Below are 24,948 nucleotides of genomic sequence, written 5' to 3'. Positions count from 1 at the left end.
TACATCCTTCCAATAGATTTGGTTTTGTTTTTGATAAATGTAATCCAACTGTTGATGTGTTTGATATTTATGCAGATGGTTCTGGAGTCGGAGGGAGCATAGGAGCTGCCTTTGCTGTTTTTTACTATGGAACTGAGATGGATTATAGAATGTTTAAGTTGAACATATATAATTCAGTTTTCCAGGCAGAAAGTGAAGCGTTCAAACAAGCCGTATTATGGATTAAAAATACCTTGTTTATACCCACGTCTGTAAATATTTACACTGACTGCGTGTCACTTCTCCATGCGCTCTCCTGCCCAGGCAATTTCAATCCATTAATTGTCAAAATTAGGAGTCATTTAGAAACTTTGAGTTCATATTTAAATATTAAGCTACATTGGGTTAAAGCCCATGTAGGCTTTATTGGTAATGAGAGGGCCGACAGCCTGGCCAAGCAGGCAGTCTCAAATGTCAGCGCAATGGATATTGAAGTAACAGTTTCGCAGAGAATTGCAGTTCGAAGAATGAAAAAATTTTACGTTAACAAATGGAAAATACAGTGGTTCTCTTCACCTAAAAACAAAGGATTTATGGAACTACCGTAATTTCGCGCGTATAGTCCGCGGACTATATGTGTTTAAAATGCGAATTTTTGAAGCTGCGGACTATCCACCAGTGCGGATAATACGCTGGTTGTTCACGGTTAAAATTGTTGAAATTTAAAAAACACGCTGTCGTGAACTGCCGATGATCAAATATAAAAAAAGCGTGAGATTCCAAGTATCCTTCGCACTGCTTTAGCACTACTGCCGGGAGGGGGAAAGTAGTTGATGCGTCAACTCGGTTTTTAGGAGCCATAGTAGCAAGTACCTGGAGTACCAAAAAAAAAAAAAAAAAAAAAGCGTGATTCGTTTACTTATAGCGTGGTTTGGCAACACCGAGTGAGTGGGGTCGAAGGTCACATTTCATTACCACTTACCACGAGGATAGCATGTTGCACAGTATTTTGTTTTCGTATTTTGTCTTTCATCTTCGCTAACGTTGATGAAACATCGCCGGAGATTTACTGCTGAGAGGTAGTTGAGAAAACTGAAAAAGATGGAAATAGAGAAGCGGGCTGTTATTGGTTTAATCCTAGTATCCGGTGCACACGGGATTTGACTACTTTTGGCGACTTTGATGAGCAGTAAAAACGGGACATATACGATGAGTAGTTAACGGGTCATTCAAAGAAAATATATAGTTAAACATAGTATATACTATGTATATAGTATATATACTATGCGTGTATAGTATATATATAGACGTTCTTTGGATCATTATTGGTGTTGGCGATAATTTTAGTGGCGATAATTTTAGGCGATATTTTTGGTGTTGGCGATAGTCGCGCCAAGGCTGCACCGTATACTAGGATTTTACTCCGTTATTTTGAAGTGGACAAGAAAGCTGTGAGAAATTTGCGCAAACAAAAGGATGTGTTTAAAAAGCATGGGAATATTGCCGTATTAAAAAAACGTAGTTTCGGACGTATAGTCCGCGGACTATCTGACAATTTTTAAATTTTTTTTTTATATAAAATCGTGTCTGCGGACTATACGATGGTGCGGACTATACGTGCGAAATTACGGTAATTAAAATCACAAATAAAGTGAAATGTATGAATAATATTGATGTTAACCATTTTTTAACTGGACATGGTAGGTTTCCGTTCTATTTCAACCGATTTAATCTGCAGGAAAATAAATTATGTAATAGTTGTCAGGTTGATGGTGATGCTAGGCATTTCGTGGTTGATTGTAGTTTAACAGCCCCTATTAGACAGATTTTTAACATTACTGATTTTAATGTAAATGTCATTAATTTTAATGTTTTTAAATCATATTCTATTGCTCTAATGAAGTTTATCAATGAAAATAGGGCATTAGTAGGAATCTTTTGTTAAAATTGAATTTTGTATTTGTATGAGTTTTGGATATCTGTGATGTTCTATGTTGTGAATTTGTGTCTATGGATTTTTTTTGTTTGTTTGTTAGTCTGTAATTTTGTGTTAGGTGTGCTTATTTATTTTTGATTTAGTATTTTCGTTTGTTGTTTGGGGGTGGCTGGGTTACTGGCTGCCCTCATTTGTAGAGATACGGGGCCCCTTCTTTTGAGCTATGGGGACACTCATGGCCAGGTGGGCTGAAGGGAGCCTCCAATTCTTACCTTCAGCTAGCTGCATCTTGCTGGTGCTATCTTCCATTCTGCACAGGGCATCTGAAATGAGGTTAATTGGGGTTTGGACTCGCGGCTAGTTTCTGGCTTTGAAAAACTACCAAAAATGGTGCAGAAAATCATAGATTTGGGTGATGATTACTACCCGCACTAAAGGTACTGCTTTCATGTTTTTTGGCTGATATTATTCCAAGGTCAAAGTGAAATATGAGTTGCTGAATCCGGTTGTACATTAAGTTACGAATTCAGCATCATGTGCCCCAGATGCAATGGAGTAACAAAGAAGTACGGAAAGACTACTGGGAAGATTACAACATTAAATCCATAATTGATTTCACAGAATCTTCAAATAGGAAACCTACCTGGCCAGATATTTTGATCTGTAATCCTAAGGCAATATAAGTAATATTGGGCTCTCTGAGACTTATTTCATATTTGAAACAGTTTATTGTACCAAAAGTTTGAATCAGATGAAAGGCATTTTGAGAGCAGCTAATAGTTCCATGATCCCATACATCCTTAAGGAACTGCATAACAGCCCAACAGGAGGTGCTGATATGCAAAAGTGGTGCCAATCATGTACTGCTTGTGTGGGTCAGAAAGGACCGAAGAATCGGCCAAGGGAAGCTGCAGTGTAGGAGTGCCTTTTGAAATTTTCGCCTTTCACATTCTAAAACTTCTGTTACGAACTGCCGATGACAACAAATACAGCCTCATTCTCTTTGCTTACTTTAAAGTGACCTGAAGCATATCCTATCCTTGATCAAAAGGCTGTAACGGTAGCGGAGGTAATGACACAGAATGAGATTTCCAGGTTTGAAATGCGTTTTCAATTACATTCCGATCAAGAAAGGAATTTCATCTCAACTGCAATGAAAGAACTCTTCAAGTTACTTGGTATTGGCAAAAGGAAAATGACACCTTTCCATCTCCAATCAGACAACATGGTAGAGAGATTTAATTAAACCATCCTCAATAATGATTGATGGTTTCCAGAAAAAGGGTTCTAAATGTGATGCAATGCAGATATGCCTTTGCTGTGGTTGGTCTGAAGTTGGTACTGAAGTAAGAACATTTCAGCCAGTAAAAATAATAAACTAGAAAAAAATGAAAGAAAGAAGAATCACATCTCTCCAGAAAATTCTGGAACAGTTTCTCGGGTTGCCACAAAGCTTTCAGAAAAGGAGATGCATGGATGTTATTATTGATGGTATATTGGAGAATGCTAACTAATACCCAAGTATCAGTTTAATTTCAAATGATTTCTTTAAAGTGTGTATATTTTGCAGCCTAGTTCAAAGTCACTTAAACTGGCTGCCATTAAATAGAGGAAGTAAATACCAATACCGCTGAGCAGTTGGAAATCACATGTAATCAATTTAGAAATAACTTAGTTTAAACTGAGAGCACTAAATATGCCAAACACTGAAGTGAAATCTACATACTTTATGTATATTTAAAATTTTATTTTTACCAATATAAAGCAGTTTTGTTTTAAAATTATTTTAGTAATTTCTCATGTAAAATTAGTTTTGCAAGGAAATTGGGATAAAAAGAGCATTTTTAATACTTTTTTAATGTTGCATGTTGTATCTATGACACAAATTAATTTGAAAAAGCTTTTCTAATTTTTAGATTTAAATTAATCAAAAAAAAGTTTCTTTCATTGGAATATTAACCCATAACAGGGGATGTGCGGTCTGATAGACTGCACCACATGTTCCTCCCATCACCCCTATTGCATGCTTTGTCCAATTGAATGGATTCTTCCCCTAGCTTCATGTTTCGTGACCTTCTTTCTGACCCCTTCTTATCAAAATGCTTTGGCAAGTGTATCTGTTGAAGTTCTTCTAGAGTGGTCTGTGAGACCTCACCTCTCTCTCAGTGTTACAATTTTTGGCAGTAGTGAACACATGGCTCTGAAGTTAGGTCTGAGGAGATTCATTTATCCTTCTGATCCACGTTATGCAGAAGAACTGAAAAAAATTCTAGACGAAGTTGGAAGTGATTTTAGTGAAGAAGATGACTGTGAAGAAAATTTCTGTGAAAGTGCCCACTCAACAGACTCTGAATTTTCTGCAGACAGCAATGATTTCTCTGATCTAGAAGCAACTAATTCCATAAAATGCTACTATGGAAAAAATTGGTTCAAATGGTCATCCATCGAAAAGTTAGAAGGCCAGCTCACAATATCGTAAGACTTCCTGGACTAAGACCTTACAGAAAAATTGATAATTCAGATCCAAAAAAATGTATGGCAACTACTTTTTACTGACGAACTTTTAAGCATAATTGTGAAATAGACAAATCTAAAAATTGAAAGAAAAATAAAAAATATATGTGGTCCGATTAAAGGTGAAATTGACTACACCTGTGTTGATGAACTGAGAGTTCTTTTGGGTTTACTTATTTACACATCAGTCTTCAAATCCAATCATGAAGATATCGAATGTTTATTTGCCACGGATGGAACTGGTTGTGATATTTTTCATGCAGTTATGTCAATGAAACGTTTTAAATTTTTACTTTCAAATTTGCGATTTGATAACCCAGATGATAGGGAAGAACGAAAGAAATCTGATCCGGCAGCACTTATTTCTGAAGTGATGAATTTATTCATTTATAACTCCCAGAAAGTGTATACATAAGGCACTTGCGTCTGCATTGATGAAATGCTTGTTGGATTCAGAGGAAAGTGTCGCTTTAAAATGCATATGCCCCAAAAGCCTGTGAAATATGGATTAAAAGTTATGTGTTTGACTCATGTCCGGAATAATTATGCTTACAATGCACATCTTTATTGTGGAAAAGACTCTGGGGGAATTAGCATAGAAGAGAGTTGGGTAAAAATTCAGCAAACCAAGTCAAGCTGTTCTACGTTTGAGCAAACCAATTTTTAATACGAACAGGAATGTAACAGCAGACAATTAGTTTTCTTCCATAGAACTTACCACAGAATTGTTGAAAAATGGACTGACATACATTGGAACTGGAAAAAAAAAAAAAAAAAAATCTGAAAGATTTTCTTCCATGTAAGTCAAGAAAAGAGAATTCAACATTGTATGGATTTACTAAGGACATAACCTCGATTTCATTTGTTCCAAAGAAAAGGCGAGCAGTGGTTTTAATGTCATCATTGCATCATTCAATAGAAACAGACTCTGAAACACAGAAACCTGAAATAATTGCTTTTTATAACAGAATGAAAGGTGGTGTTGATGCTTTAGATGAAAAATGTTTTGTCCATTACTGTAGTAGGAGAACAACGCGTTGGCCTATTGCTCTTTTCTACCGGTTAGTAGATATGAGTACAGTAAACGCATACATTTTGCACCAAGGTTATAACCAAAACCCTGTTATGACCAGAATGGCATTTTTGAAAGAATTAGTGAGAGAATTACTCCAACCACTACTACACACAAGAGTGAAAAATCCAAGAATAAATCGAGAATTGCGCCTGACGATAAAGCGTATTTTAGGAAAAGAAGCTGAGTCTAAGGATGTGGAGCAGTGCACAAAAGAAGCAAAATTAAAATCAAGGAAAACGTCTGTGCGCCCCAAGCAAGAAAAGAAAGACAGCATATTTATGTTTATCTTGCCAAGACCCTGTTTGTTTGGAATGCATGCAAAAGTTATGCAATGAATGTGCTAAAGAAGACGAAAACTAAATTGTTTACTATCAGAAAATCAGTGAGATACTGATATTTCAGGTACTGTCAAAATTTTTCTGTATTGTGCTACATACAATTTTCTCCGGTTAAAATTTGCTTTAAATATTAAATAATATAGATAAAATAGTTAATTCAAAATAGATGCATTCTTATTTTTAGTTTTATAGAATTTAGTGCAGCATATGATTTTCATCAAAAAATTTAAGGCTATGGGGAAATTTTCTGGGAAAAATTTAATTTCACTTTAAAGTGTAAAAACATATTTTCTTTTTAGAGTAAAATGTTCAAAGAACATCTAAGTGAAATATCATGATGATATTTTAATTAGACAATTTTTTAAAATTTATTATAATGCACGGTCTCCGAGACCGCACGTCCCCTGTTATGTTCAACTTTTTAACCTTCCCTGTTACGGGTTAATAACATTTTAGCTGTAAGCTAGTGTAATTTCATTTTGAGAATTTGAATCATTTTGTTATACTTTTGTTATACCTTTAAATGTCTTTTTTAAATTATTATATTTCTGTCGGGAGGTAGTTTTTCATTTTATTTTTTAATATGAGAAAATATAGCCAATGTATTGATAGTGAGTAATATACTAGGTTTGTAATTAATAGAAATTTAAGCCCATAAAAATTCTGAGCCATTAGGAAATGAATAAGACTACTGAAAGCTGGTTGTTTCTTTAGTGCCTGAATGAGCTGTTTGCTTAGAGGTTTTGTGGCTTTGTCCATCTGTAGTATGTATGAGACAGTTCTTTTTAAAAAGTCCTTCATGAAGGCATTTCTTTCTAAAGTAACTAACCTTTATGAACCTTCGCTGTGATTGAAGAATGTGTTCGTAATAAAAATGGTTAACACAAATTGAAAGAACAGAATTGATTTTTTTTTAATGCTACTTTACTTTTTAACTTTGATTTAATTTATATAGTTAAACATTTATTTAGTACTAGAAACTGAACTTTTTCCTGTCCTTTTTTTTAATAGTGTCAAATCAGATTTGGTGGAAGAACTGAATTAGCTACAGAAAATGATAGCAGGTAAAGTAAGTTGCAAGATGCATGAGGATGATTATGGCTCATTTTTATTATCTAGATGGTAAAGAGTTGAAGAATCTTACATTCCTTAAATTGGGAGGATGTGCACTTGTTTTATGGTTTAGAGCACTTTATATATTAATAATATATAGATATAATGAGATATAATGATACCAAAGATATAGAGATATAATGAGATACCAAAATTAAGAAAAGTATTGCATTCATTAACTGTAATGAAAAGTCATTGTCTCCGGTGGACTTTTATTTTTATTATATTTAATTCTCACTAATAAGTTGAAACATATAGGGAAAAAATTAGAACAAAATTTAAAAAAATGAATTAACACAGCAGGCATAAAATTTAATGTTGAAGAATCTTACATTCCTTAAATTGGGAGGATGTGAAACTTGTTTTATGGTTTAGAGCACTTTGAGATGTAATGAAATACCAAAATTAAGAAAAGGATTGCATTCATTAACTGTAATGAAAAGTCATTGTCTCCGGTGGACTTTTATTTTTATTATATTTAATTCTCACTAATAAGTTGAAACATAAATGAATTAACACAGCAGGCATAAAATTTAAAATTTTGTTTACAATTGTTTGTCTTTGCATACAAACATCGCCATATAAATTCAATTAAGTAAGATTCCAGATGGTTTATTGTAATTACACATTGACGTTTATTATGCCATTTTACGGAACCCCACAATCACTTTATTGTCTGCATATGGCATCCAGTTTTAGGCTCCAAAAAATTGTATGAGTGATTGACAGTAATGTTAAAATCCAGAATTTTACAGTTTTGTTTCCTTTCCAACAGTCAGAAAATATGCTACTACCATCAGCTGTATGTTCCTATATTGCGGCCATTAAAGTGGTTACTGTTCAATCTGGGACTGCAGCAAGGAAACGTTCTCTAGTTTCAAGATGTAACCCGCTGAAAACCTCGTTGAGGTGAAAGAATGCCCTCTACATGTTTTTTATTTGAGGGTGGGGAGGGCTAAAAAGACTTGTCTGTTTCAACTACTCTGTAGGCTCTTCCGATTTTTTGTTTTTTTGCTATAAAGCGCAAACTTCCGTTATATAGTTATTCCATTATGCTTTATTTGAATTTCACAAAATTCAGTCAACATTAACTCTTGACACCAAAGGTATATAAATTGTAAACCATTGAGAAAAGGGATACAGGTTCCATCAAACCAGGTTTGTGTCCGCATTTTTTTTTTTTTTTTTCTTTTTCTTTCTTTTGGGCATGATAGCCTGGCCATCTTGGTGATGAATCTCTCCCGCATAACCTCATTGGATGATCATTTGAACATTTCTCTTTGTTTACAAAGAATTCTGTTCTTTTGGAAAAATTGGGTATTTGCCTCTTTGTCTTTAGGCAATTAAGTATGTAGTCCATCTTATCATTTTAGAAAACTGTAGTTTTTCTAAAAAATGGGTTATTTAGAGTTTCTATAAATGTTAACCCTTTAAAGGTTGTTACTAACAGGTTTAAGATGATTAACTTAGTTGTAACCATCCATTTAAAAAAAGTTTTATGTTTATGTTACTTTATTAAAAATTTAGTTGCAACCATCCATTAAAAAATGAAAGTTTTCTTTATGTGATACTTCTGATAAAAGTTTAATTATAGTCCACCAGGATCAAATATTCTAGTGCCCAGCTAATAAAAAAGTACTAAAATGTAGTATTCTGCATGAATATAGGTATTTTAATAAAGTATTAAGACCAGTTTTGTAGGTAATGCTTAGTAATTAATTTTTTTAATTATCTAACATGTTTTGAAATAATATTTTGTTTGACACATTTTGTTATGTAAATAATTTAACCCAGAGTTGTAAATAAATTTAAGTTTCCATACTAATGACTGCAGAGATACTTAATAATAATTATCATTACATCTTTTCTGTGTCATCTATCATTTCTGTCTAATTACATCTTTTATGTCTGAAAATTTATATTATATATACATATATATTTATTCAAAATCTTACATAATGTTAAAAGGTGCCTGTTTATAATATTTTAGAATCAAAATTTCTTCTTCCATTCGCTTGGCTTTTGTGCCTTAAATTTCATTTGTTAGTATATTTGTATGTATGTGTCTGTGTGTATGTGTATTATATTTATATATATATGGAGTAAACATACTATTAACATGAAATAGAAGAGAAGAAGGATAGAAAGAAAAAAATGAAGAGAAATTCCTAAGTGTTATTAACAACAAGAATCAAATTTTTCTTAGACAATGAATAAAACTGAAATGAGCAAAACTATAAATTTGTGTTCATTCCAGCAATATTATTTATTTAACATGAATTTTCTAGTACTCCTAGTCTGGAAATTTGTTTAGTCTCTTTCTTAAGCATATTATTAATTAATTATTAATTAATTTCTTAAGCATATTATTATTAAGCATAATATTTAGATCCTACCATACAGTTTTGTATTTACGTTAATTTTTTATCTGGAATGAAATGATGGCTTAGTTGATGATTTGTTTTTCTAACAATCCAATCATGAAAATAATTTCTGGAACATCAAAACATTTTTTTTTAAAGTATTTCACATAACAGGGTAATACAAGTAAAGTGGCTACAGATGTCATGACTGTATATAGTTTATAGCCAGGCCATATGGATGATTAAATTACAAAAAATAATAAAAGAATTTTCAAAAAGTTAACAGAATGAGACTGTGAAGTTCAGTTTTGAAATAGCTGAGTTTTAGGATGAGTGGATGTCTCAATTTGGTCTTTTATTAGACTTGGGTTGCTAGAGAAAGCCATGCATATCTTGGCTTAACAAAGTGCTTCAAATATTTTTTAGATTTAATGTCTGATTAAGTCTGATTTTTAATTTTATTGTAATGAATGTACATTAATTAGTTAATGAATTATTAAAACAATTAAAAAAAAGAAAAAATAAATAGTTCTGTAAAGAGGCTGCATAATACATGGCTTGAGAAACTTTGAGTAGTTATTATAATGTTTGGTATATTAAGAGTTAAATTTTTATTTTAAATTACATCAATTAGTAATTTTATTAAAAATAAAGATTTAAATGCTTAATAATTGTGTTTATTACTTAAATCGATCAATTTATTCAGCAATATGGTTTGTAATTTAAAATGTTAATTGATGATAGTTCATTGTAAGAGCAGTACGAAAACCTATTTCCCAGACTTCAAGGATATTAAAGATCTTGTACATTGGGAACATTTGCCAGGTTATGTAAATGCACAGACAGCCGCCAAAATTTTGAAAAAACGCCACTAAAGAATTTATAGAGGAAAAATCCATCATGAAACCCTTCAATCTAAGTCATTTACTGAGTTTTAGTTCTAAGATTTGTTGTCTTTCACATGAAAGTTCACTAAGCGTATGACTCGCATCTGTCATTAACCCTCTGAGTGCCATGACTGGCTTTATCTTGTGCAGTCTCCGCAGGTCCGAACTTCTGCTGCTAAACACCTCTCTAAATTAAAAATTTTTGTGCCCTGGTACCTTCCTAAATTCTAAAGTTCTTTTTATCATGCTTTAATTTTGTTGTTTAGTGCTTCTCTAAATTGTAAAAATTTTGCCTTCCTAAATTCTGATGTCTGGTGTGGGCTCATCATCTCTTGCATCGGTCCTGGGCTTATCTGAATAACAAATCAGTTATTCGCAGTTAAAAGACCACAAAATGAAATCTTTTCACCTGACTCATAATTTACAAAATCTATTTGTAGAATATGGAAAGAAATTTCTTTTAAATTTCTGCTTGTCAACATACTCAGCTGCTGCATTATCGAAATCTATAATTATCGCCAACTGTAATGTCAACATGTAGAGACATTAGGTACTTTTTTCAAAGCAGGAGAGATGAAAAATGAGCAATGCCCTCTCTGGGACTCGAACCACGGACCTCTAAAATGTGCTCCAAGTGTGCTGACCACTACATCATGAAGGCATGCTAAGAAGGCTGGAGCCTAAGAACCTTATAAACATTATAGGGTTACCATGCTCTATAGTATTCAGATACTAATATTTAAAAAAGAAAATTGTTTAGACATCATTGTATGAGTCATTTCTTAAGCTATATTACATTGATAGTCATGTGATGATGAAAGAAAAAAATAATAATAAAAAAGTAAAATGATTCGCCAGCAGTGTCAGCAGTATTGATGTGAAATTAAGAATCAGGACTCTGCACATGTTTTATTATGAACAAATAGTATCAAATGTGCAATTGTAAAGCATAAAAAAAATTCTAAAGGTTGCTGCTGTTCCAGAGGTCTGGATTTCAGATCGTTCTGAATATTGGGCGTTCAGATTTTGGACTTTGTGCTGTAGTAGTTTTTATGCTGCTATTAATAGCAGTGTAAATTTCAAAATTCATGACCAGCTGTGTTGATTTATGAAATTTTGTTAGTATTTTGATTTTCAGAAATTTTTTTTTTTGGCATTTAAAAAATCTGATTAATAGTTTTCTAATTATTTCTGTTGATAGAACTAAATAATTAATTAATGAAAATTTTTGAATCCTCTAATTAAGGTCATGCAGTTAGTGGTTAGGGTATATGAATTATTAACGTGGTTATTTGCACATGTAAAATAGAAATGTATTTGTGTAGCATTTTTTCACTCATTATTATATGTAGTCGTTATTTTTCAGAGTGGTATGTTTGTGTACTCAGTTTGAAGCTGTACTGCAGCATGGAATGCGAAAAGTTGGGAAAGGTTTCTTACCACTTAGGTAAGTCACATTCTTATAAAATGTATGCCAGTAATACATCTAAAAGAGCCTTCGAATATGCTGTGTATTAACGGTTTTGACTCTTATAAATGTAAGTCATATTGTTTTGTTAATGGGAACTATATTTTTTTTATCTAATTAAAATTATTTGTACATAAATTTTACAAAATTTAAACAGAACTTATTTGAAGAGAAACATAACTTTATAGCATTGTACTTAAAATAAGAAATTTTTATTGTCTTAAATTAAAACTTAAAATTTAGTTTTGACATAAAAATAATTATGATACTTTCTGATTATCTACCCAACCTTTTAAAAAGTTGCCAGCAGTTGGTGACTAATTTTTTGCCAGCCTATGTTGTGAAAGACAACATCATTTTCAAAAGTATTAATGTACTAAGAATTATATAAAACAGCAACCAATTAACAAAATTAAAAACACAAGAACAGAGTAGTAGTTAAACAGTTAACTTCCCCCCCCCCTCCTTTTCTTCCTATGTACACAGCAGTTTGTTTACATTTTGATCAAGGAAGGAAAGAACTCTGCAAACTACTCAGCATAAACAAACGACACCTTTACTATATTTACTTATATACATACCCCAATTAGGTGCCATGTCAGAGAGGTTTAATCAAGCCATATTTAACAATCTATCAGTGATAGTTTCCATAAACTAGCAGGACTGGGACCAGAAGTTACTTCTATTCTTATGGGTATCGCAGTGCTGCCCATCGCAGTACCACCTATTCCACATCTACGATCATGGCCTTTATCTGCCTTATGATCTCTTGTTTAGTCAACCTCTGAATGTGACCTCATTGCCTGAGGAGTACATTTAAGATTTCCAGACACAGTTTGAAGTTATGCAGTGATTTTGCACAAAAGTGAATCAACTTTGTCACGAAAACAATGAAATAAACGGTCTGATATATGATATGAGAGCTACAGGATATCGATTCAATGAAGGTGGGAAGGTGTGGCTATGGAATGCAATTTCACAGAAAGTATTTTCTTCTAAAATTACAATTGCTTTGGGACAGTCCCTACACAATCCTAAACAGGCTGAATGATATCGTAGTTACTGCCCAGTGATTGTACTGCCTTGTTAAGGAGTTAGTGTTATGAATTTTGTATATATGTAAATAAGTTTAGTAAAAATATGTGTAAAATTGTAGTAGCTTTTGTATAATGTAGCAATGCCTGAAAATTCAAAGTTCTACCAGATAAATGAGATTACTGGGTCAGGTCTATTTAATGCTGAGGTAATCGCCCAATTGGTGATAGCACCAAGATTCCTTTGATTTTTGTTGGGTCCTTGTATAACTGCAATAGATCCTTATATGTAACTTTAACCATATATGCATTCCAGTAATCTGGAGAAATATAAGATACTGGAAATCCCTCAGTGACCTAGAGAAAACTATGTAACCCAGAGAAAGTATCAGTTCTTAGTTTTTATAGTTTACATTGGAATACTGAGATATCTCTATGCGAGCTTTGCTGTTTAGATGCATTTTGCCTTGTCTTGTATTTAACATTCTTAGTATTTTGAAGTTGTAACCGGTTATTCATTCAGTCAGTGTGCATTCACCCATATGCAACCCATATGCAAGCGTTGCATATGGGTTACAAACCCATATGCAAGCAACAATGCTTTGACATTAAACGTACTTGTTTATCTTTTGCATGTAAAAAGTTGATGAAGATAAACATGATGTTAGATTTTTCTTATGAGGAGTGAAATAAATTGAATTTGAAGTGTAGAAATGTCTGTATGATTTATTTCTTAGTGTTAAGCTGATTATAAAAATTTACTTGCTTTTTTTTAGACATGTTACTGGCATGATGAAGGGCTTTAATATATTGAATGGAGATACAGATCCGGGTGAGCATGCTTTACTTTTTTAAGTTTTGAAATCAAAATTGTCTTATGTTATTAGTGGATGTAGCTTCCAATTTATGCTCTGAGGGTAGTGTCTTCTGTAATATGGCCTCTCAAAATAGCAGCATTTAAATTTACCAGTGTTTGAAGTTACAGCTTGCTTGTCTAAGTACAAGGCATGCTGGTTTAATTTTTATAAAATTTCAAGCTACAGCTATCTAACTTACCATGCTTAATTTTTGCCTGTTTTCGTAGATTATTGTTTTCATCCTTAGCATGATATTGTGTACAGTATCTTTTTCTAAGGCATTGATGGTATTCTATTACTTACATTTGTTATAATATTACGAGAATGCTTGTCACATGGAATTAGTGTATTAGTAAACCTCTTGGGAAGGTCTATTATTATGTGCAGTAATAATTTTACATGAAGTTTTGTGTGGGAATCTGATGGTCTGAATTATTGGGGACACGCATATCTTAATTGGAATTCAAAATTTGCTCTTGTGGAATGGAACATATTGATTATAAAATTTTTTTAATGTCAGGAAACTGAACTTCTCCACAGTGCCCTTGCCAGGATTCGAATTTCGCACCTCTCGAATGAGTGAAGATTGAAATAATACAAAATAGCTTATCACCTGGGGTGCTTCAGCAGCTTATTAGAACTGCACCACATATCAACTGGGTTACAATTCCAATATATCTATGTAAAGCTACAGCACTAACTAGGTCAAAACTAACTGCTAGAAGCAGAATTAGCTTTCAGCACTTAACCAGCTGTGCCAACATCATGTGTTTATGTCTGTTCTTATCAGCGACTTTCTTGCTCTCGGCAGGTGATGGCAACAGCCGAGCTTGTATTATGAATCACACTGGTTATAATTTTACTTCTCATTTTACCATACTTCTTATTATGCCACTTGACATAAAATCTATATAAACTTCTAGACTGAGTACTTGATAAAAAGAGGCATAAAAGAACCAGCATAAAGCTAACTTTTACTAAAATTTAAAGAGGATTAGTGACATTTTATTTGAAATATGTTGAATTATTTTAAAGAATTATAAAACATAAATGCTGTAAGAAATTTAATAATTTAATGCTAATTATTTTATAAATTTTATGAAGTTTGTTGTAGTCTTGAGTTTTTTAATTATGTTAAATATTAGATTATATTTAATAGTAATAATTTATTCTGTATATAGGCTTTTATTCTTAGAAGTGTACAAAAAAGAGAAATTTGGACATAGATAATTACTTATTCCCATTTGATGATAACCCTTAAAGGTACTTAATTTCTATGTGCAGAAATGTGTACAAACTATGTACTACCAAGTCATCATATTAAACTTCTTTTAATAGTTAGATTAAATATTAGTTTATGTTTAATTTATAGTGCATCCTATAGAAATAAAATTCTAATTTTGTTTTGGGGGGGCATTCTAAATGTTTTTGTTGTTTTCTTAGAACGATATTGCAAAAATGAAAGCAGTTGCAGGGATACTTTCTTTTAATTTCTTCAATTCTGTTTGCTGAGGTCATTAATTTTTTTCATCAAAAGTCTGTAGAGATTCAATATTCAAAAGATTTGAGAGCCTTTTAGAATTTAAATACAAGTAAATTTAGTATTCATCCTCCCACTGGTAAAATGTAAATTTATTATTAGTGCAAAATTTGTTGGGCTTAAATTAAAGTAGGAATTCTTCTGCTGTGTGCTTTTATTTTTATTCTTCCCTTCAGAACCCATCTCTCTTCCCGATGTTTAATTGTGAAATGTTCTGTGTAATGCTGCATAAATATCTTATTATGAACATATATTTTGCTGACACTGTAATAGCCATTAATCTGTGTTTGATTTTAAAATGTTTTTGTTGCAGTGTTTTGGCAAATGGTGCGAATAATCCTCAATAAGCATGAATATGAGAGATACATGCTTCTTAAGAATATTCACACTGATATTGGACGTGGTAGAGCATGGTTAAGATCAGCATTGAATGAAAATTCATTGGAACGTTATATGCATATGATGTTAGCAGATATTTCGCAAATCAGGTAAATCATAATTGCATAAAATTTTCTTTGCTGAATTTGCCAGGGAAAAAAGTAATAAAAATATAGTAATTAAAAGAATGTAGCTACCAAAGTTATTCTTAAATAACTCTTTTTATTAATTGAAAGTAAATTCCATTGCACATTTGTGAATAGGATTAAAATAAAACACATGTAGTATTTAAAGTTATTTTTTAAAATGAAAAATAATGGAAAATTTTAGTTTTATTCATGTTAGTGGTGATGACTCATATGTTATCATTCAGCATTGGTATACTTCCTCTGCATTAATTAATTTTACCTATAATTCGATTTCCGGTGAAACAGCTTTTTTAATGGAGGGGTCTGTCTTGTGACAAAAATTTATTAGTTCATTTATGAAACCTTTGGTAAAATATTGTAACCTGTTGGAACAATTTAACCCACTTTAGCTGACTTTAAAAATTGTCCAAAAAATCCAGAGACAAAAATGTAAATAATTGATCATCTGACTTAACTAGATTTTGGATACTAGCAGAAGGTAAATGGCAATAGTTCTTATTTAGAAAATACGGATGAATGCATTGTATAGGCACCTGCAATTTCTTTTTCTCAATTTTCTCTGAACTTCTGGATGTGTATATCATTTGACACTTTGGTAATGAAATTATTAACAACATTAAGCAGCATGATGAAATAGATGTACTGTCTGACATTAAATATTTTATTATTTTTTACAACATCATACTCATTTTAATGGAACCCTTTTTTGATTTCATTTTTGTACAGTTGTATGCTGATACTTCTTCATTGAAAACAATTTCACAAAACTTTTACTGTTGTCGAAACTAGAGATATAAATACATTGTTGCCAACCAGTTTTTCCCTTAAGAAGTATTACATTAATAAATAATGTGTATTTATCTGGTAAAACATGAGTAATATTTAAATAAGAATAATGATGATTAAATGACAAATTTTATAAAGTTTATTGAATAGTTAAATAACTTAATGGCTACAAAATCAACAGAATACTTAAAAACAAATATATATCATAAACCTTATGATTTATTGGCACTTTGTTCATTTGGATAAGCTTGGAGTACTCTTTCCGATATTGTTTCTGTAAAGTTACAGTAAACTTTCTTGTAAAGAATGCCATTCTTTCATAGCACATGCTTTGAGATCTCATATCTTGCTTATTCTTGGAATAAGATTTCGTTCAAAATGAGAATTCATTAGTATTGCTGGAAGCTGTGAATTAGTGGCTCTATCACTCAAATTATGTCATTAAATAATCACTCAAATGAGCAAGAAAAAGTGGAAAATTAATTGAAAAGACTTACAGTGCATAGCAAAATTAATAGTCGTAAATAACCTAAGGAGAACATGGACATTAAGCAGATCCTTCATAGAGTTACGTAGGAAAAAAAATTATTTTTTACACTCGACTCATTTCACTTTTATACTGACTTCTTCTTGGTGCCGCGATTGGGGGGGGGGAACTCAGTCTAAGTACTTACTTCTTTCATCATAATCAAAATTTTAAAACTTTAAAATCAAAGAAAATATCCTCCCTGGTGTTTTGCTAAAAACAAAGGTTATTTATAAAAACCAAAATGCGAAAAAGGCACTTCCGCAACAAAATCATCAACACGCTATCTCTCACTAAAATAAAACTAAATCAGATGTCCAACCTGAAAACACATAAATCTCAATACAAAATCTAGAGATAGCCTTAAAACCAAAATTTAAAATGCAACACAGAACTCTTCAAAACACCAGAGAAGGATAAATCTCACACATAAGAAGTCTAAACACAAAATCAAAATAAATTAATTAGCCGATCATATAGTCACAACTCTTAAAACTGATTTTTCTACTACCGCAAGAGGGTTACCCAGGTTCGATAGAATAACCATGTTCTGTAAGGATCACATAGGTGACCTTCAGTAGACCACAGTTAAACTCAAAGAAACATACAATAATGAAAATAATAAACTCATTTATTAAATAATTCATATATTATAATTTAAAATAGCTGGCCAGACTACCCCTACAAAATCTTTTTAAAAGTTTTTTTTTTTTCATATCAATCTCATTTTAAACATTATTCCATTAATACAAAAATCATAGAGAAACACCTCATATTAATCTTTTAAATATGTACTCAGTTTAAACTCATGACAATTAAACATTTAAAAAACATAGCTAACACTTTCTCAACTATTTATTATTCGTAACACTCAACTATTGATTGATCTATTAACAGCAAAATACAAATTTTAATCTATATAAAACGTCGGCTAAGGCGTTAGAATTTAACTCTTCCCAAATCCTAACAATTACTTATAAATGAAAAGCAAAATAAAAATATAAATGTTTGCTCACTAATCCACATATACCAGTCTGAGAGCCTTGAGGAGCTGCCGGTATCCAGTCACAAAACGTCGAAACAAAACGGTCCAATTTCAACTTCATCGGTGTTCAGAAAACCAATACTGAAGTCTGTTCCAGGCACAGTCGAAATATTTTTATAATCCCCCTTCGTTGTTGTTAGGAAAACCAATACTGATGTCTGTTCAAAGCACAACAGGAATTTTTCTCATAGTTCCACTTCATAGTTGTCAGGAAAACCGATACTGATGTCTCTTCATGGCATAACGGGAATTCTCTCATCGCTAGTGATGAGCAACTTCGGTACTTTCTTGTACCTGGTACGAGAGTAACGAGGTAACGGGTACAGACAAGTACCCGGTACAAAATACCCGTTACTCAAGTAACCGTTACTTTGAAAAGAACCGAAAACCGATTTCAAGTACCGAGTACCCAAGTAACAATTTGGAGTACCGAAGTAACGATTTGCTGTACCAGAGTACCCTAGTAATGGTTTGCTGTACCGGAGTACCCTAGTAATGATTTGGAGTGCCGAAGTACCCTAGTAACGATTTGGAGTACCGAAGTGCCCTAGTAACGATTTGGAGTGCCGAAATATGCAGCTAACGATTTTGCGCACTGAAGGAACTCTGCCACGTCACCACGTGTTTAATTTTATCTGTTCGGAGTAAGATTTTGAATATCAGAAAACATGTCAACTACGGAAGTGTCTGAGGAGCAGGAGAGCGCGGCGGGTTGTTTCTGGTGTTGGGTTTGTGTAGATTGTCTTTGATTTGTGATGGCCAGTGGGGGTTGGGAGGATTGGCGCTGGAGGTGGATGGATGGAAACATTTTCGCTTTCGGTTGTATCTTGTGTGCAGGTGCAGCAAAATCGATGGGTGCTCTATCAATTTCGTGAAAGGGGTCGTCCATAAATGATGTCGCGCTTGGAGGGGGGGTAGTGAAATTGTGACAGTTTGTGACAAGGCGGGGGAGGGGGTAACAAGAAGTGTGACATCATATTTTGATTAAAATAAAAATGTTTAAAATCAGCAGATTGAATTTTGAAGTTATTTTAAAATTACTAAAATTTGAAGGTATTTCCTTAATTGGGGCAAAAGCAACTTTCATGTGATTTTTTTTTTTTACTTACATTCCTTTCTTTCCAAAAAAAAAAAAAAAAAAGGCATTCAGAGTAGGTTTTGAGAATAGGGTAGCGGCAGAAATTGTAATTTTATTGCTATTGTGTATTAATTATGTTTTTTGCAGTAAACTTTTCCCTTATTTCATACAAAATAAGTGCACGAATCATTATTATTGTTATATTTACAGATGTCATTAAAACATATAGTTTAAATTTAAAAATAAAGTCTGAAATATGATCTATAACGTAGTGCTACGTTTTTGAACTGCAAGTATAAGTTTAGGTAATATTGCGTGACATGTGACAAAGGGGGGAGGGGTTATGTTGAAGTGTGACACTTTGTGACAAAGAGGGGGAAGGGGTCCAGAATGTTGCAGAAAGTGTGACATCATTTATGGACAGCCCCAAATGAGCATAGTTGCGTACTTGAAAAACGTTGGAAGATTTTCTTTGTATGATATTGAAGGAAGGGATGTATGTTTTTTTTTTTTTTTTTTTTGGCTGTGTTGTGTTGTGTTGTTGGAGGGAAACAAAGGAAAAAAAATTGGAATAAATTTAAACTAGAAAATTAACTATAACTAGCTGTGTAGCAACCCGATAGGATGCAGTTTCCTAAGTAAATATCAGAAATTTAATGATCAATCTGTTTTAACATGATATTTTTTATTTATACAGATAAATAACAAACCACAGAAGTCGTTTAATACCTTCAATTCGGTAGTAAAAGGCATAGGAGTGCGTAGGGTCTAGAAATTAAAATAATCACAAACCTTTATCCCACTTATAGATAAGATAATGACCTTCAGTACCACTGTGAAATAAAACTTATTCAAGCTACCAAATTTTAAAAAAGATAAATCTCTTATTCTCTACTCTCCCCTATATATATTAAAAATTCTGAATAAAAAAGTAAGATAATTTAAACATTAAATATAACATAAATGACATTGTGTGTTTAATTGTACAATACTGGCATAAAATAAAATTTACACATTTATTCATATACACATGGTTAAAGAGCTTTTCCACAAAAAAGTTTATACTGTTCCTTTTTAAATTACATTTAGGTTTATTTTGAGTTAAATTTGTACTTTTGGAGATTTGGCACCATACAATAAACAACAAAATGATTAGAAATATTTTTAAAAACAAAAAATATGATTTTAAAAAATGCATAAACATATATATTTGATTTAAACATTTTGAATTGCCAAAAGCACTAGAAAATGAGGTATGTTTTGAAAAGTGAGATAATGTAATATATTTGGATGTACTACAGTAATAAGTAAACTTCAGCAAAATGGTTAAAAATATTTTTAAAAACGCACAATATGATTTTAAAAGGCATATTCAATATAACAATTTTGAATTGAAGATTATCAAAAAAACACTAGAAAATAAGATAGCAAAGGGTTTAAAACTGTGACAGCGCAATACCTGGATGCAGTAACTGCTGTAAACACAAAAATGCAACAGAATGGTAAAAAATATTTTTAAAACTCAAATTACAGCCAAAGCGCATTCGACATAAGAATTTTGAGTGAAAGATTATTAAAAACACTAGGAAATAAGGCAGCATGTCTTTAAAACTACGAGAACGTAATATCTGGATGCTGTAACAGCAAAAGGCAACAAAAGTATTTGTAGAGTCGCATTATATGAATTCAATAAGTACATTTGATATAAAAATTTAAATTAAAGATGATTTAAACACTAGAAAATAAGATAGCATGCTTTCAACTATATGAGAACTTAACATATGTGAGTACAGCTAAGTAAATATTAGAACTGTAGAACTTTATATTATATTAATAATCTAAATACAATTTCAAAATAATATTTTTTTAAGAAATTGACATTTGAATGAAGTAATATTTCATTTAATTAAAACAAGTAAAACTTTGATAGACTGTGCAAAACGTTATAAAAGTATCAAATTTTTTAACTTTATGAAAATTTTAGGCATTTAATTCCTTCTATTTTTTTTTATAAAGACCACGAAAAATTAAGCATAAAAAAATTGACTCCCAGAAACAGTTTTGAAAATAATGCAGCGGAAATAAACATTTTAAGCTGAACTTAGGTTGGAATTTTAAGAAGGTCAACAAATGATTAAATATTATAATTGTAATGTAAGAAAATTAGTTGTTTCAACTTTTGTCCACTCAAACGGTTTCACCGATAATTCAGTATTAATCCAGCTTTAGAGAACAACCTTTTGTATGGCACTGAAGTAGCCACAAGGCGTAATTTTTTCCGTGATAATTCATACAAATCAGGAAATACATTTTTATTCTTTTACCACCACTCCAGTGGATCAGATTTCCTGGAAAGAATGGGCTCTTGCAGGTATCTTTTCACTTCTGCCGCAGCTTTGTCGATCGCCGCGTCTGCTGCGGGAGCTGATGAAGTTCGAGAAGTCTTTAACTTTACTCTCAAACTCAAACCAAACCAATGATTCGTTTATCTCTTCATCATCCCCTTCCACATCCTCAACAAGATTATGGGTAGTTTGTGCAACTACCGATAACTCACAGATAATATATCACTTTCAATTTTTTTGGCGACATCACATTTGAGCCCCAATTTTTTTATTCGAGGGTCAAGGAAAGCGGCTTGAGCAATGTCTTCTCTTGAATTGATAGTTGTAAATCTATTACCCAATTCACGTTGTAGTACTAGTACCAAATTTTGTACTTGTTCATTAACACTTTTACTAAGCCGATTTTCACAGATTTTTTGAAGTCCGTGTTTTAAAGACTGTGACTTGAATTTGAATGTGTGCTTTTAACTTGTGTTTATATGACTTCATCCTCTGGATTTGGTACATTTGTCTACTTGTTTTTATTTATTGAATTTTAATGTCATCAATTGTAATCATCCCATCTTGTGTTTGGCGTGTTATAATCATCTTTGGTTTTTGCGCCATAATCACTCACTCACTCACTTTTTGAAGTCCGCCGATTAACACAGGCACCATAGATGCTGACAAATATTTTTCCGAACTCAACTCGCAAGTCACCTTTTCAAAAGTTTTCAAAACGTCACAAAGATGTTGGACACTTTCCCATTCTGGCACATCAGGAGCCTCTGGGGGGTCGTTCATCAAACCCATTGTAGAACAAATAGCGTCTTTTAGTTCAAGGAAACGTTTTACCATATAAAACGTGCTGTTCCAACGAGTCTACACATCTAAGATGACTTTTAAGTCTTTTCTCTCCTTGCTAGAGCACAGATATTTTCGCAGATTTTTTGCAGTGATATTACTTCTCCTGTAAACTATCACATTATCCCTAATTTTCGTTAGAAGGTCGTTAACCTCGTTTAGAGAATTTGTGACACCCAAATTGAGAGAGTGTGCAATGCATCCTAAATGTTTTAACTTTAGTTCGCTGTCGACAGCATGAATCATATTTTTGGTTTGTCAGTCACTATTAAAGACACTTTTTCCATCGTAAAATATGGTTGGCAAATGTGTATGATATTTTCTGCAATATTTCATATGTAACGGGTACCGATTTTCAGTACCCGTTACAACTAAGTACCCGTTACAAAATGCCCGGTTCAGTAGTACCGACTCATCACTACTCATCGACCCGCACTACTCGGTCCCTCGGTCCAGCAGCAATTAACTCAACAAAACAAAAACAACAAAAAAAAAGCCTTTCTTTTTATTTTGAAGACTGTTTATCTCTGTGTTACAGAGATAAACAATATTAACCGTAACTGTGGTCACCCGCAAGGGGACGTAGGGTAACGCTGCACTCAAAGTCGATTAAAATAGGACCAAATCTCAGGAAAATCTCCAAAAAAAATCTCCCTTCCTCCTACCGTGCAACGGCTTAAAAAAACTCGGTTGACACTCACCAAGATACGCCTCGAAATTACTATTGGCTCACACATTAATAAAATTAAAATTTAGCCAATCTTAAGCAAAACTTGGACTCCCTCTAGCCAACTAGAACAAAAGTGATAAACCACAACCAAAATTCTAAGAAATTCAGAACTCTCTACAAGATGACAGACCCTTTCTATCCCAATCAAAGAAGACGATTCTTAGACTATAACTCTGTGAAATATTGCCGCCCCTTAGAACTATTCATCTCTAAACAAACAAAACACGTGTTTTCAACCCCTGCGAAAAGAGGAAAATGCAGCTGGGCACAACTGACCACTTCGTGGGAAACGGAAGTAACAAGTCTCACCCTTTTTTCTGAATCACATCTTCAGCTAAAAGGTGCTTTGGGGTAATTGAGTTAAAGTTTAAACAATACTAAATACTATACATTAATTTTTAAATAAGAACAATACAAATTCATTAATCACAGTGAAATTATACATAATAATTGTACATAACAAATAATACATAACAATTTTCCATAATAATAGCACACAGGACATATCATAGATTACCGATACCACTCACGAAGTAAAGTGCAATTCAGCTAATTCTCTTTGAACCATAGTCTCAGATCGGAATAACAATTGACTCTTCCTGGCTGTCTGAGCAATATGTATGTGGTGTTGCATGAGTTTCTGGTAGCTTTGGGAAGAGTTCTCGAGCTTCCAAGAGCTTGAAAAAAAACATTTTTCTGAAACTTCCTCAAAATTGTCTTACTGATCAAATGCAAATAACTTATTGAAAAAAAATTTCCCCAGGACTCGTCAAGAACACTTTTTGCCCTGACTTTGTATTCTGGTTCAGCTTTTTTTTTTTTTTTTTTTTTTTACAGTTTAAAAGTTGTTGAATTCAGAATCTCAAAATCTACAATTTTAAACAAGAAATAAACACATATGTACAAAACAAGTGGCCACAAATTTAATTATACTAACATAAATCCTAAAACTGTCATTCTAAAAAAAAAAAAAAAAAAAAAAAAACGAAATAAAAGAATACATGATATTGCAGTAATGCACAAGAACAACAATGTAATTGAATTAATTTAAATATCTTCAAAAATATAGACCAGTATCAGTATTGTCCATATGAGATAATTCTGTAGCCATATGTTATGATGTATGTTTATCTTGTTGAGATTTTGCAATGCATTCTCTAAATACTGAAAAACTAGTTCTTGATAACTTAAAAAATTCATATCGCTCAAAAAACTTTTGTCTTTGCTCTTTGTTATGCTCAGAACTTAGATATCCTGGTTTTGTATTAGAATATGAAGCACATCTATTAATTTAACTGCCAGGTAATTGTTTTCTATCTTTTCCTCTCACTGCTGTTCTGCTTGAGATAATTCTTTCATGTTTTTTTTTATAATATTTTACTTCACACTTACTATTGAAATACTTTACTATATATCAGTAGGATTTCCTCTATATAAAATAGCACTATTGTGCATTCTACCATCTGTGCTCTAGGCATTTTTTAATGTGCATAAAAAAAATCTGTTATCCGAAAGGCAAATAAATACTATTACTGCCCTTTTAATTATGTTACACTATTTCTGCAATATTTTCTTGCCTGTTAGGTTAATATACAGGGTGATTATAATTAAAGTTTAAGTTTCAAAACGCTATAGAAAAAGAACCACTCATGAAAATGACGCCAAATTTGAAAGGAATGTTATTGAAGAAGGCGGAAAGCGTATGGCAGAAGAAAAAATTTAGTTTCAAAAGTTAGCAACAGATGGCGCTGCAAGCGGAAGAAGGCAAATTAAAATGTTAGTTAAATTTCAGTGTTATAAAGCCACCAGGTACCAGGCTGTTCCTCATTTCGCGTCTCAGACGTTCGCCATGGGTCCCATGGCCGCCACTGCAGGACCGCGCTCTGCTGGTAAAGCTGTATTACAAGAATGATGATTGTGCAAGAGTAGCTCTGCAAAAATTCAGGACACTGAAGGGTATAAAA

General features: G+C 32.4%; 1 protein-coding gene across 2 annotated transcripts in view; it reads left to right on the top strand.

Moving 5' to 3' along the window:
• Positions 1-24,948, top strand: part of LOC118185418 (sorting nexin-29-like) — a 145,611-nt gene that overhangs the window by 31,301 nt on the left and 89,362 nt on the right. For both annotated transcript variants that reach the window (XM_085817724.1, XM_085817725.1), the window contains exons 3-6: positions 6,854-6,906; positions 11,572-11,652; positions 13,484-13,539; positions 15,418-15,592. In XM_085817724.1, coding sequence (XP_085673850.1) covers positions 6,854-6,906; positions 11,572-11,652; positions 13,484-13,539; positions 15,418-15,592 — 365 coding nt within the window. The remainder of the gene's footprint in view (positions 1-6,853; positions 6,907-11,571; positions 11,653-13,483; positions 13,540-15,417; positions 15,593-24,948) is intronic.

This window comes from Stegodyphus dumicola, chromosome 5, assembly GCF_044657685.1.
Source record: "Stegodyphus dumicola isolate Sdum_Otavi_A_Nest chromosome 5, ASM4465768v1".
NCBI classification, from domain to species: domain Eukaryota; kingdom Metazoa; phylum Arthropoda; class Arachnida; order Araneae; family Eresidae; genus Stegodyphus; species Stegodyphus dumicola.
Note: the sequence above shows the minus strand (reverse complement) of the source record. Positions and strands in the feature narration are given on the sequence as shown.